General features: G+C 38.4%; 1 protein-coding gene across 1 annotated transcript in view; it reads right to left on the bottom strand.

Annotated features, from left to right (window-relative positions):
* The window catches only part of LOC121512179 (carboxyl-terminal PDZ ligand of neuronal nitric oxide synthase protein-like), a 332,287-nt gene that overhangs the window by 84,849 nt on the left and 233,706 nt on the right, over window positions 1-13,732 (bottom strand). The window contains exon 8 of the mRNA XM_041791325.1: window positions 6,910-7,071. Coding sequence (XP_041647259.1) covers window positions 6,910-7,071 — 162 coding nt within the window. The remainder of the gene's footprint in view (window positions 1-6,909; window positions 7,072-13,732) is intronic.

The raw sequence follows: 13,732 nt of genomic DNA, 5'->3' as shown, positions 1-13,732 counted from the left end.
GGGCCAACTGGGACCATGTGGTAGGGCAGGGTCATGTCAGCATTAGCTATCTTGCATTAATGGAGTCTAGGTCTGTTGAAGCATTACTGTAACGGTTGGCATGGCAACTAACCACCATATAGTGGGTCATGTAGCTTAGCCCTTATGGCACACATACTGTATATTGTTATTATTCTACATTAGACAAATGAACAGTAATTGCAGTAATTTCTCAAAGGCCTTTGTAAAATTAGATTCCTTTTTGTGGCAGTGAAGTCTTACCCCATGTTTGCTAAAGATGCCTACAAGTGAGGGAGCCAACTTCATTCTTTTTACAGGCTAATCAAACACATCCCCCCGCTGACATTATTAGCTCATAACTATTCAATTATGTGTGGCTAAAAATAACATTTATTTTAGTTTCCTTTTATTTTTTGTCTTGATTGACTTTGTGATCAAAACTCTTCTTTTATGTCTCCATGCTGACAACAGCCAGAACCAGAGGCATGAAGTTTTCTGTCAAACTGACCCATTCTAGTGAACACAATATCTGAACAAAATACCAGCAGGTCCTCCTCAAATGTTGCATATATTTCCACTCAAAAGTGAAACTATTTTAGGTTAAGGTTATTTGGCCTCATAGTCAACCCTTCCATGAGAATATAACACCTCAAGAATGCTATGGGGATTTTCTTTAAATTTTGCAAATACGTCCACTCTACTAAAGGGTGGACTAAACACATTTTGAAGAAGCAAGGTCAAATGTCACTGTCAACTTAAATCTTGACACAAAATATTTCAAGAATGCATTGAGGGATTTTAGCCAAATTTGGCACAAACCTACATTTAACATCCTGACACCTGAGCTTTTCTGGAATAATTAAGGCCTTAAAAGTTTAGAGGCTTCACCTAATCTTTGAACAGGAATTTGTTTTGACCAATATCAACACACATTTCCAAAAATTTTAAAGAAACTACATAAAATTTCTGAGAAAAATTCTTGAAACATATTCCCTAAAATATCTTCAAATATTCCTGAAACTTTTCAGTGCCCCTTTTCATCAATCCTACATTTGAAAAAAATATATTTCCCCCAAAAATTCCATGTAAATCTCCCCAAAATCTCAAAGCAATTTCTCCAAAACATACAAATATATACCATGAAAAAATCCAAAAATGTCCTAACGAATTCCCTTCAATTTCCATAAAATTCTAGAAATCTCAAAGGACATCTCTCTTCCCAATGCCCAATTAAATTCCCAAAATTGAAATGTAAATTTCCCAACTTTTCTTTAGAATTCCTACAAATTTCAAAGCAACCCCCTCCCCCAAAATCATATAAAATTCTCAAAAATAACAAATACTTTTCCAAATTTACACAAATGCCTGAAAATGACCAAACAAACTCCCCGATACATCCCAAAAATATCCCAAATTTCCATGAAAATACTTCAAAAACTTTAAAGTTTTATTCCCAAAATATCCATGAAAGTTTCTGAAAAATTCATAGCAAATTTTCCCAGTTCCAATACAAATGTTGTAGCCAGAATGTAACGTCCTCATAAGTGCATGCAGGGTCTTAGGAGGTAAAACTTAATGGTGAAGTGACTACATTTTGGAGGTCAAAGGTCACTGTGTCCTTACATATGTGACCAAAGTCAGATAAAGTTCCTGCAAGTCGGCATTCCGGAGGTTGAGAAAAATGGATACAAAGTCGTTGTCGTTAAAATGATCATTTTTCGTTTTTTCTCATTTTATGCAAGTCCAACATTTAAACTAATCATTCGACGAAAAAAGTAACACAAATGTGTATTTAAAAGTGTTAATTTTGTGTTTATGAAGAAGCAGCAAGAATTATCAACAGACTTGGGATGACTTCAGGATCACTCGACAGTGAAAGTTTGATGAAGGCGGATTTCCTATGGGAATATTTTGATGAGCGTCACCAGTCTGATTCAGAAGCTTGGTTTGGGTGGACTTTATGTAAATGTGGCTCTATTGTTCATGCTCATTACCTGGCCTGCCTGAAGGTATGAAAAGTCCTGAAACTTTGAACCTGGTTTTCTCAGAACAAACAGAAACTAGAAGTTAACATTCAAATGAGCATATCTTTGTAAAATATGCTCAGCTTAAGGTGTGTGATACACCATTTGAAAGCTTGGAATCTACGCTTTCATAATTTATAAAAAACTCAAAAATGACCTCGGACGACTTGCAGGAGCTTTTACCAGCTTTGGTCACATATAGGTGCTTCTTATGAGTAACACCTTTTTGACCTTCCACTGTATTTTCACTGTCAAAGTATTGTGGAGTTAAATAGTTCTAGTTTTATAGTGGTATAGGAAGATGTCCATGAAAGTAAAACTATGTGAAAAGTAGAGTAAAAGTCCAGTGAAAAGGAAACAAAACGAAGAATGAGAGAAAACTAGTTAGGATGCAGAGTAGAAGCTGTAATAGCAGCTCAGACAGGTCAGAACCGCTGAGGAAACCTTTGTTAAATGGCAAAAGAGCCAAGGTCGCACAAAACCACCTCAGGGTAGCAAAACCTCATTTGAAATACACCATTTTCAGTAAAAAACTTCCTTTTATGTTCCAGAGCTGATTTAAATCTACAGCAGAGCCTCCACTGACAGCCACTGACCTCTGGCTATATCAAAGTATAATTAAAGGTATTTATGTCTGAGCACGCTCAGTCTGAATGTGTGGGCTGTAGTCGTCGCTGCAGTTTGGTTCAGGTGAAGACGGGACGGCCTCTGTTTAACAGGCTGTTTCATCAGGACCCCCCGTGTCGGTCGGAGGAAGATGTGAGACGTCTGTGTTTAACTGACTGGGACACTTCTGGGTCAGAAGTTTGCGTGAGAAAATGTGTTAAGTTGTGAAATTGCAGTTTTATGTCTAGAGGCCCTTTGGAAGCAGCAGGCTGACACACTGCATACGAGTGTACGCGCATGTTTGTTGATTAAGCTCCTAAGCCCGGAGCCACCGCTGTCACACGCCACTTCTCCCTCTGCAGCCACTCAGGCTGGATGAATGAGGGTGTTACTGGGGTGAACTTGTTAATAACTTTTTAAACAAATTCACTTTATAAATGATTCTTACTTTTTAGAATTGATCTTGTTTCTTTTTAATGCTGCATGGTCATGGTTTCTAGTTTTCTCATTTAAAACAAAACTTTGAGATTCATTTATTAGGCTAGAAAAACTTTTCAGCTCCATTCCTGAACAAAGATAAATAGAATAAGGGAATAATAGAGAGCTGTTACCCTGAAATTGGCAGGTATGTTTGGCATTGTTTCTCTTAAATCTTGAGAAATTTAAAGTTTCTGCTTGTGGTGCCACAACAGGTGGTAGATTGCTTTATTTTGTTGTTCTACTCAGTTTTTTGCCTCTGTGCCACCAATAAGGCATCATGCTTTAGGTTATCGGCCCTTTCATTCAAGCCATTGTTTCGACAATTTCTCAAGAATGCTTTGGTAGGTTTTCTTGAAACTATGCACAAATGTCCACTACGACTAAAGGATGAGCTGGCTAGATTTTAGAGGTCATGAATAAAAGGACTAAGTCACTGATCTTCACATTCATCCCTTGCTTTCTGGCTGTTATTCTGAGGGCAATGTCTCTTTATAGATTTCTTTTAAACTTTGCCCTTCAAAATACAGATGCAAGGGTGAAGTGGATAAACTTTTAAGGCCATAGGTTGAACTTTGCACAGAAGTTCACCTTGGTTTAAATCTCTGAGACTGACGTTGTACAAAACACAAAGAGGTTATAAAAGTTTAATAACTTAACAACTGTAAATCACAGCCTTTACTTTTCTGCCACTGAAGCCAGCCGCTGTCATGTTCTAATGGCACTACCCATCTTTATGTCACCCAGTCAGCCTGGAACTTGGGTTACTTTCCAGGGCATTTAAAGATTAAATCCACAACAGTATGTCTAATTTTGAACGTCTTTTTTAATCCATCTTTTATTCCATTTTCAATCATTTCTGCAGCTAGCTTTGCAAGCTAACCGCCACACTGTATCCTAAAATTCTTTGTGGCAGGCAGTGACAACCAATGGCAGGCTGTTTCATTGTTCTGTCATGCTTTGTTAAACTGCGCATGTCTTAAATCATGAAGGAGTAGTCCTGAATAGCTCACAATGGAGAGAAAGAGAGACAGAGAGCCCGTGACGTGTCCCTCTGTGTCTCTGCAGACAGGAACTGCTTTGAATAATGGCACAAAAAGCAAATACAAAGAAGAAAAAAATGGTTGTTTTTTTAATGTATATATATGTATAATATTTTGAAAACTATTTGTCATAGAATGATCATTTTCCACCTTTTTGTCCCCAAGAGACGGAAGAACATGTTGGTGCAAAAAGAGTTTTTGTCATGATTGTTTACTGTCACAGATAAGAATCTTTCAGATTTGATTTCTGTGTAGTTTGTTCTTTTGTCTTTGCAGTACCCAACTTTTTTTAGTGTAAGATACAATACTGCAGCACACATATTCTTAAAGCCCAGGTTGTCCTGAAAAAAAAGGTGATTTCAGCTTGACTGTGCACCACAGGGTTGATGGTTTTCAAGCTTTTTAAGGAAATAAATCTGAGCCAGACATAATGGTTACAAAATAGCTTAGGGCTCAGAGGATTACTGTAAACAAAATGACCAAATATACTGATAAATGGTTGAAAAGAATAGAAAATGTCACGCATTCAACTCAAAATCTCATAATATCTGTTTCTGTTTTTGCTTGATTATAATGGCCAATTGGAGCACACATGTAGCTTTTTTAAACAGGGTGAAGATGACAAAGAGGCTAGGAGAGAGTCATTCAGAGAAAGCAGACTTGTAAATCTTAAACTTTTGGCAAACTTGTTAAACTTAAAATAACCTTATTGCATGACTTAAAACATTCTTAAAACTCAACAAAGGAGAAAAGCTAAATACACCAACACAGGATGTCTTTTGAACACTTCATCAACCATGAGTTGGCTAGATTTATTCCCCGCCAAGTGGATGGAGAGCTAAAACACCAGGAGCCACGCATCAGAATTTTAAATTTCAATCATGAATCATCATTGTCTTACCAGGCTGGTAAGAAAATATGGATGCTTTTTATCTTTTATGGACTAAGCTAGAAAAAACACAAAGGACCTGAAGGATTCATGTTTTCATTCTTGAATAAATGAACTAAAACTGAACTGAAGTAAAGGAATGGTTTGATAAATGACTCATTGAATGAAATGAACTAAATGATTAAAGAATAATAATCCAATGAACTGAACTAAAGGGACTGGAATTCATTGAACCATTTTTGTTATATTTTTTGTGAAAGATTTCATTTGTGTATTAATTTAGTCTTACCTAACTTTCTATACAGGAAATATTTTGAGGGGCGCAGATGGTCTAAGTGTTTGGCCACAGGTCATGTATGTGTGTGGCCCAGGTTTAAGTCCAACCTGTATGTCCTTTCTGCATGTCTCTCCACCTATCTCTCAACCCTGTTTCCAACTTTTTCCTCCCTATAAGGCATAAAAAGCCCAAAATATATCTTAACAAGACATATTTTGAGTGACATTCAAAATCTCCTGAGTTTGATCAAATATTGCTTTCAGTTTGTTTCTTCTTCCTCTGAGAAGGTAATGTTTCTGAGCTCATCTAGCATTCTCATTGGAGTGTTTATGCTAAAATCAAATTCTGCAGGTAAACTTGTGCTAAAAAACTGGTTTATTTGTGCAAATCATAGGTCAAAGGTTAAGGTCTTGGGGCCTCATGTTCATCTCTTCTTTTGAAAGTTATATTTTCAGAATGCTTGAAGGAACTTCCTTCAAACTTAACACAGATGAATGATTTTATAGAGAACTAGTAATAATATTATTATGATTAATACGACTGCAAATCACATTACCACAGAAAAGTCCCTGCCTGTCTTCTTGGCCAATGAATGAACATTCACCATCCCACAACTGGGCACCACATGGAGGCATATAAATACCAGGTGGTTTTTCTTGTGTACTGATACAAAAACCCTTTCTTTTACTTATAAACTTCTGTTCCTTATCCTTTTGTATTTTATCGTATTGCATTGTATCATATCATATCAAGCATAGCTTGTCAGTGATAAGATAAGATGTGTTGTAACCTCAAGAAAATGACGTTGAGATATTAAGAACTGGCAATTGAGTAAAATAGAACATACAGATGCATGTCTTACAGTTGTACTTGGACTATAAAGTAGATATGGATAAATAATCCTGTTTAATTCCTTAATATTTTGATGAGTCATTTTTAAAAAAAATCCCTTAGCTTCTATTGTTTCCATCGATTCAAAATTGCCTCATGATGTTGAAAACAACCGCCACCATGGTCTTAAAGTGTAAAAGTAACAAGAAAAAGTATGACTGAGTCAGTAGTCGTCATTTAAGTGGACTTCACTTCACTTGACCTGTGAAACTTCAGAAAAGAAATCAGCATCCTGTTCAGCAGTTCCCAAGGCAACATACAGGATACTCAAAAGTAAAATACCACTTATTATGGAAATGTCCATCATTTTATGTGCAGGCACAGAAGAAATCCGGACTGCAATCTCTGCAAACAGGATATATGCAGAGTGTGAAATGCAAAACAAATTACAGCTGCAGCGGAGGGGTGCAAGATAAGTTCATGAGACATATAATCCTGTTTGTCAAATTAACGGTGCATGTCCCATCACAGATGCTCTATTATTGTCCGCAACACTGAGGCAGAGGCAGAAAAAATTAAACAAATATGAGTTGCTACTCGGTCAACTCTGCAGAAATTTCCAGCAGAATCTATAAAATATGTGAGTTCAGCTTCAATTTGACTCCCCCTAACTCAGCTCTGATCTTCACCAAGCAGTCAAAATACAGAGACTGTAAGTACCAAAGAACTAGGAAGGACTGTGTTTGTCTGTGTGAGGATCACCTGTGCCACAGCCACTTGTGTCTGTTGCTGCTGCTGCTGGAGTTGCTGTTGGAGCAGCTGGATCTGGTGGTGGACAGAGAGGGGGGCACCTGGTGGCAGTGTGCCTGAAGCAGGGAGCAGCATCCTGGGGCTGGAGATCAGCAGAGAGGCCTCCTCTGACGGCTGGAGTTCAAAAAAGATAAGAAAGTGGGGAAAATTAAGTTAATATTTATGAACCATGGGCAAAATGACAATTTTACATGAAAAGTCTGCAATCTTGGACAATTAAGTTTTGCAGATGGTAATGGCTGCCTTGAAAAAAATAATTACATAGTCCAATAAATTGCAATTTTTAAAAACCTATCATTTGCACATTTCACAACCTTATCATTTAGAAATTGGAATTGGGATATGTTTGAATGGGGATGTGTTTTTCCACATATTTTGAAATTCAAATAGCAAAAAAAAAAAAAAAAAAAAAAAAAGGCCAAATGAACTGTTCCCAAGCTGGCAACCACAACATGAATTTGTAATTACTTTACCATGGGACAATCTCTGTAGCATTAACTGTACTGACCAATCACGTATCAGCAGGATCAGGTGTATACAGGTAAAGGGTTCTGTGGTAAAGGACTAACAAAAAGGCAGAAAAAGTTCTGCCTTGTTAAAGTTACATTCAAGTACAGTTACCTCATTTTGGAAAAGTGAGTTACACTATCATTGGGCTCCAATATTTAAATGATTCATTTGTGCCACTTTTTAACCCCTTTTCTGCACAATTTTGCCACTATTATTTACCACTTTTCACCAATTTGGCACAGTTTTGCCCATTTTGTGCCTCTTCTTACCCATTTTTTCCAGTTAATATCCATTTTGCCACACATTAACCCTTCTATTACTTTTGTCCTCCAATTTTTGTCACTTACAATATATCTTCTCCACTTAAAACCCATTTCTTCCATGTTTTCATCCCACTTCACCATATTTCCTCTTTCAAGCCATTTTTGACACCGTTAAACTCTTTACACCACCTTTTCTGCTTGTTTTTGCCACTTCTAAACAAATTCTCACCACTTTCTCCCTATTGTTGCCACTGTTGACCCATCATTGCAGCCCTTAAAACCACCCGTTTAGCCAATTTTTACCCCACTTCACTTTTATATGCCCATTTTTGCCATTTTTAGCCTATTTCTGCCACTCTCCTTCTATTTTCTGCCTCTGTTAACCAGCTATTGCCACTTTGAACCCATTTCTGCCACTTCAGGCTACTATTACCACTGTTAAACCATTTTACCACTTTTTATGCCAGTTGTTCGCCATTCTTAATGCATTTTTTCCACTTTTGACCCTTTTCTGCTACTTTTAAAATCCCATTTCACCACCTTTTTCTGTCCATTTTAGCAATTTTATACCCATTTTAGCCAAATGAACAATTTTTTATTCTTTATTTAAGAAAAGGGGTTTACATTCTTTGATGGCCATGTATGAAAAAAGGTATTGTAACTTTGACGTGTGGTTATTACTCAGGAACAAAAAATAAATAAATAAATGGATATCAAAGCTTAACTTTAAGATAAACCATGGTTTTGCTGACCTTAATGGGCGCAGTAAGTAACCCCAGTAAGTTAACTTTAATTTACATCTGTTTTCTGAAGGTTTTTCTCTGAATCATTCATTATACCATGACAGCTTTTATTTGCAAGCTAACTTTGAACATAACTGTTTCTTAAAAGTACCACTTCAGGCACTGTTTGGGCACCAGCACTGCTTAGAAAGTATTGATTTAGCTTGGAAAAAACACCAAACCATAGCCTATCATACTGTGGATTTAAATGAACAGCCCCACTCTGGGGACAAAGGGGATACCAGTCTTTACACTGCAGACAGAAATGCCATATGGAAAAGAAAATCTTGTATGGAAGTTGTACAATGGTACCAGCTGGTTTCCCTGGAATTAATGAGAAATTCCCTTCTATGTTCAGAGGAGAGTTGAGACGCCTGTCAGATGATGACTGCTGATGGGTTTTCAGATTGCAACGGGACAAATGGGCCCAATCACAGAATCTCAACCAAAAGTGCTTCTTCCCCATAGACAGGCTGATATTATTATCCTTACACCAACCTTTTGTTGTGATTTTGCTGCTAGTTTATGCAATAACAGCCTTTTGGTTCCTAAAATTGGACTGTTTTGAAAACTAATTTTAATTGTTTTTTTTGTGTTAATGTGGCCTCAGATACTTCCTTCATTTCTGGGTTGAAATTCTGTCATTACTCTTGCTCTTATACAGCAGTAAGAAATGTAGAAAAGGACAGTAACAGTATGACAAATATAAATAAAAAAGCTAAAAGGTGGAGAGAGCTTTAAGTGTTTAAAGAATAAGTTATGTACTGTACAAGGCACGGGGAAGGTAGAGAGTTTTAGAACACAAAGTTCTACCTGAAGTAAAACACCATTAAAAGCTACTCTATTATTTTTCAAAACTTTTACAGATGTAAAATTACAAGTTTGAGGATGAAAACACTGAAAAAAGGACTAATGAATAAATGAACAACAAGACAAGAAATGGCATCAACAAATGCCTATGAGAACGAGTCATCAGCAGCAGAAGGATCTGAATTTGAAATGTAGAATTGTTGATGAGTTCAAACAGTGTGAAACAGGCGATGTGGAGAATGCAGATCAGCTGCTCTGAAACTCTCCACTCAGACAATAATGAGCTCTGGGACTCAGTTTCTCCTCTATCTAACGCCATCAGGCATCCTAATTGTTTCATGGCTCTGGTAACCAGTCACACACTGTGCCCTCTTAGTCATCCAGCCAAGAGAAAACATGCTTTAATATGCAGATATGACGCTTTAATCAGGAATACAGCAGTCGTGCTGGTTTATATTTTAGTTTGATTTTAAAATCAAACCAAACATGTGATATTAATGACAAACCAAATGTATTTAAAAGTATGCACCGATACTCAGCAACTGTTTCATTGGGTAAACCTCTTCAACTGCTCATTAATTCAAATGTCCATCAGCCAATCACATTTCTTCTACATTCTGATGCTCAGTTTGAACTTCAGTGAATCATGTTGCCTAAATTCACTGGTTGCTGCCATGTGATTGGCTAATGAGCAGGCAAACAAGGATACCTAATAAAGTGGTCAGTGATTAAAGGGTCCGGATGTTTTTCAGCAAATACAGCACAATAGCAGCTTTGCTGGAACTCACTGTAATGGCTGTGTTCTCCTTATTCAACACCTGCGAGTGGCCTACCAATAAAGAAAAGGTGCTAAAAGTGCAGGGCTGTTACAAAGAACAAAAAAGCAATCTAAAGACATGGAAAATGGATCCACACAGGGAGTCTCACTTTGCTCACTCTTGCTTTTAGCAGTGATCAGTCATTTTATTTGCATGCAGTTAGAGGATTGTTAATCTGACTGAAACTGGACGTCTGAAATGAATGGAAATGTGGTTGGAGGGTCGATGTCTAAGTGACCTAGGTGTGCATATATATGTAGAGGACTGCTGTGAAAAAAACATCAAAATGTATCATCATTTATTTTGGACAAAGACACATGCCATGTCAGTTGGAACTGGAAAAACATAATAAAGGGCATGAATGGAAAGAAAACATGGTGCAGTTGATTGTTGCTATGTGATATAGATTTAATAGGTGAATGGGAAAAAGGTCCAAAAGAGCATGCCTCATGCCTTTAGACTTAATGAGCTGGCTACTTTCCCTCATTGGGAACGATCTAAACATATTTATTCTACTGTAACAATGCCTATTGGTAGCAAATCTTTCCTTTTTTCACACATTTGTAAGGAACACGCATTTGTGGGATATGCAGCAGAGCTGAGTATGTGGGTTGCACCTATGAAAAACTAGCTAAATCTGCCCTTCACAGTCAGGCCAGTTTGCCCTGGTGTCTACAACATGTGCACTGGAACCTTAACATGTGGAGGAATGTTATGTTTAGCAGTTCTGCCTATGGCAGTGTAGAGAGGACGCGGAGAATGCTATACTGATCGCTGCACCCTTAGAGTAACATCTTTTGGTGGAGGCAGTGTGGTGGTGTAGGGCAGCATTTCCCTCACTGGAAAAACGAGGCTTGTCATCATTGGAGGCAATCTCAATGCAGAGATAAGAGATGAGATTCTGCAACCAGTGGCAATCCCATATCTCCACAGTCTGGGACCGAACGCTATCCTTACAGAGTGGGGTTATCAGAGGCTACCTCTGGAATTTGGGAGAAGAGAGGATGGAATGGCCTGCCAGCAGTCCTGACTTCAACTCCATTGAACACTTGTGGGATCAGCTTGGGTTTGCTGTACCAGACAGTGTGAGCAACATGACCTGAGTCGTGATGAATGCTGGTTGAGAAATGGGATGCCATCCCACAGCAGTATGTGACCAGGCTGGTGACCAGCATGAGGTCACCAGAAGGAGGTGCCAGGCTTGTTGTGGCTGTGTATGGTTCTTCCACATGTGACTGAGGCTCCTGTTTTTTTAAATGAATAAATTGCTAAATTGCCAGTGTGTCTTGTTCCTTCAGACATCAATCATCCATCCATCCATTTTCTAAACCGTTTATCCCGTTAGGGGTCATTGGGTGAGAGGCAGGGTACACCCTGGACTGGTCGCCAGGCAATTGCAGGGATGAACATCAATCATCTAATCCACCAAACAAGAGTATAATAGAATAATTGTTCCACTGACTAACTAGATGATGGGTGAAATGAGCCAGAAAATACCGTTATTGACCAGAACACTGCCAGTAAAGGGTGAACCATTGATGCAGGTAATAACCCAGAGTAAAGTGAGTTACACAAGAATGAATTAATAGCTTTGCTAACTCACCACTCCAACTTTTTAAAACCAAATCCTTTATCTAGGACTGTCACGTCTATGGACCATTTACTTCTGACTGTGCCAAGGTCAAAGCTAAGGTGTGACTGAGCCTTTCAGTTGCAGAAATAAGTCTTTTCAGCAGAGCTGTGACAGGTAAGCGTCATTCTGTACAAAGCATATCAACAAGCAGTCAATTTCAAAATAAAACACCATAAAGACTGCCAATTGTTCAGGCCATCATTAGGTCAGAACAGGAAGCAAATGAATGGTAAATCAACTCTACACAGGCTGAGAAACATGCTGTTTTTATGCTGTTTCGTTGTATTTGTGTGAACTTGTGATCTTATGATCCGGTTGCTCTGAGTCGAGCTGAGCTGCATTGTGCGGCGCTCTGGAAATGGACTCAGTGGATGAGGTCACACGACATCAGTCAGAGCGAAACTGTGGCATTGACAGGACCCAAGGGACAACGACCCTGAAACCTAAGTTTCAAAATCATATTCTTACTGCAGGGTAGTTTAAAAAACACAGATCTCATTTAAAACACTGCAATCAGCTGCTTTACATGATTTACCAGCAAAACTTATTTTCTTCAGCTTAGATCCACATCAACCAGTTATCAAAAAGTTGAAGGTTTCTGAGTCAGAACAAACAGGTCTATGACTGACTCCTTAATGAAGTGACTGAGGTCTGACATGGGATGTGGTCTTCAAACGCCTCGACACCTGATTAAATTGAACCTGAGAGCGCCTTATGGAATCGATGCCACAACACCTCGCCATCTGTTGCTCCTGCTGGTGACACACTGATAATGTCAACACATGCACCAGAGGATAAATGACTGATGGCCTGTCTGAGCTGGAGCCTTTAGGTTAATTAAGGGAAACTGTCCAAGTTGACAGGTTGTTTGGTTCTTTCAGGTAATTAATAGCACTGCAGGCGTCTCTACGACATGTGGTTGTGAACTTGATGGCTGATTTCAGTTAAGATCACGTCAAATGAGCTACCTTTCTCTTGAAGTGCCTCTTTAAAGGGACATATAATTTGTAGTTTTCACACAGGAGCTCCTTAAAGACACTTGAAATGACACTGGGCCTGCTAAGTGAAGGATAATTATCATGATTAGTGTCTTTTACTATAAACTGTGAATGTGCGGAACGTCTGTTAATGAAGGAGCGAACAACATGACTCGGCAGTCAAACTAACAAGGCGGAAAAATTGAGACTTTTAAGTACCATGGTCATCAATTCTGCTCAGTAATGGAGAAACTGGAGACACTGACTAAGTTCCATAAAACTGTCAGCAGCAACAGCAGAGAGAGAAATGACAGTGATTCAGATATCCTATCCCATATGACATCATCCAAGAGAAATCTATTTTATTTCTCCCACTTACTCTTATTAGAATGGTTGTTGAACTTACGACCAAAGCATTCAGATTATTACTTTCTTCAACAGCAATCAATAGTATGTTTATATCTACATGATATGTCTGCAAGGACAATTAAGCACACAGCTAAGGAATTAGAAAAATTTAAGGCATTGTTTCAGACTTTAATCTGATTGAAATTAACGTGCTGGATAATCTGGCTTGTGCAACAAAAATGTATAATCAAAGAGAAGATAGAAGAAGATAGACTAGGTGACTAGAACTTTGATAATTATGATGCAACGTTCAGTTTTACTAGTTTAACCAGACCAGACCAGAGAACTGGGGCCCTCCCGAATTGTGATTTATTAAAGGTCACATATTATGCAAAAAAAAACTTTTTTAGGCTTTGATGGCAAAGATATGTGTCCCTGGCCTGTCAACGGTCCCCCCAAGAATCAGAAAATTCCATTCCTTCTCCCCCTCTCTTTCACCACCTCTCAGCAAATGTGTGCTGAAACAAGCTGTGGGGAGTTAGCCCCACCCCCAGGTTCAGTTGGCCCTCCCCGCTTGGAAGAAAGTCCGCCCTCCTCTCCTCCTCTCAGGAGAGCCACATCCCTTTCCTTAGAG

This window comes from Cheilinus undulatus, linkage group 7 (assembly GCF_018320785.1).
Source record: "Cheilinus undulatus linkage group 7, ASM1832078v1, whole genome shotgun sequence".
Lineage (NCBI taxonomy): Eukaryota > Metazoa > Chordata > Actinopteri > Labriformes > Labridae > Cheilinus > Cheilinus undulatus.
The sequence above is the reverse complement of the archived record's forward strand: the minus strand, read 5'-3'. Positions and strand labels throughout refer to the sequence as shown.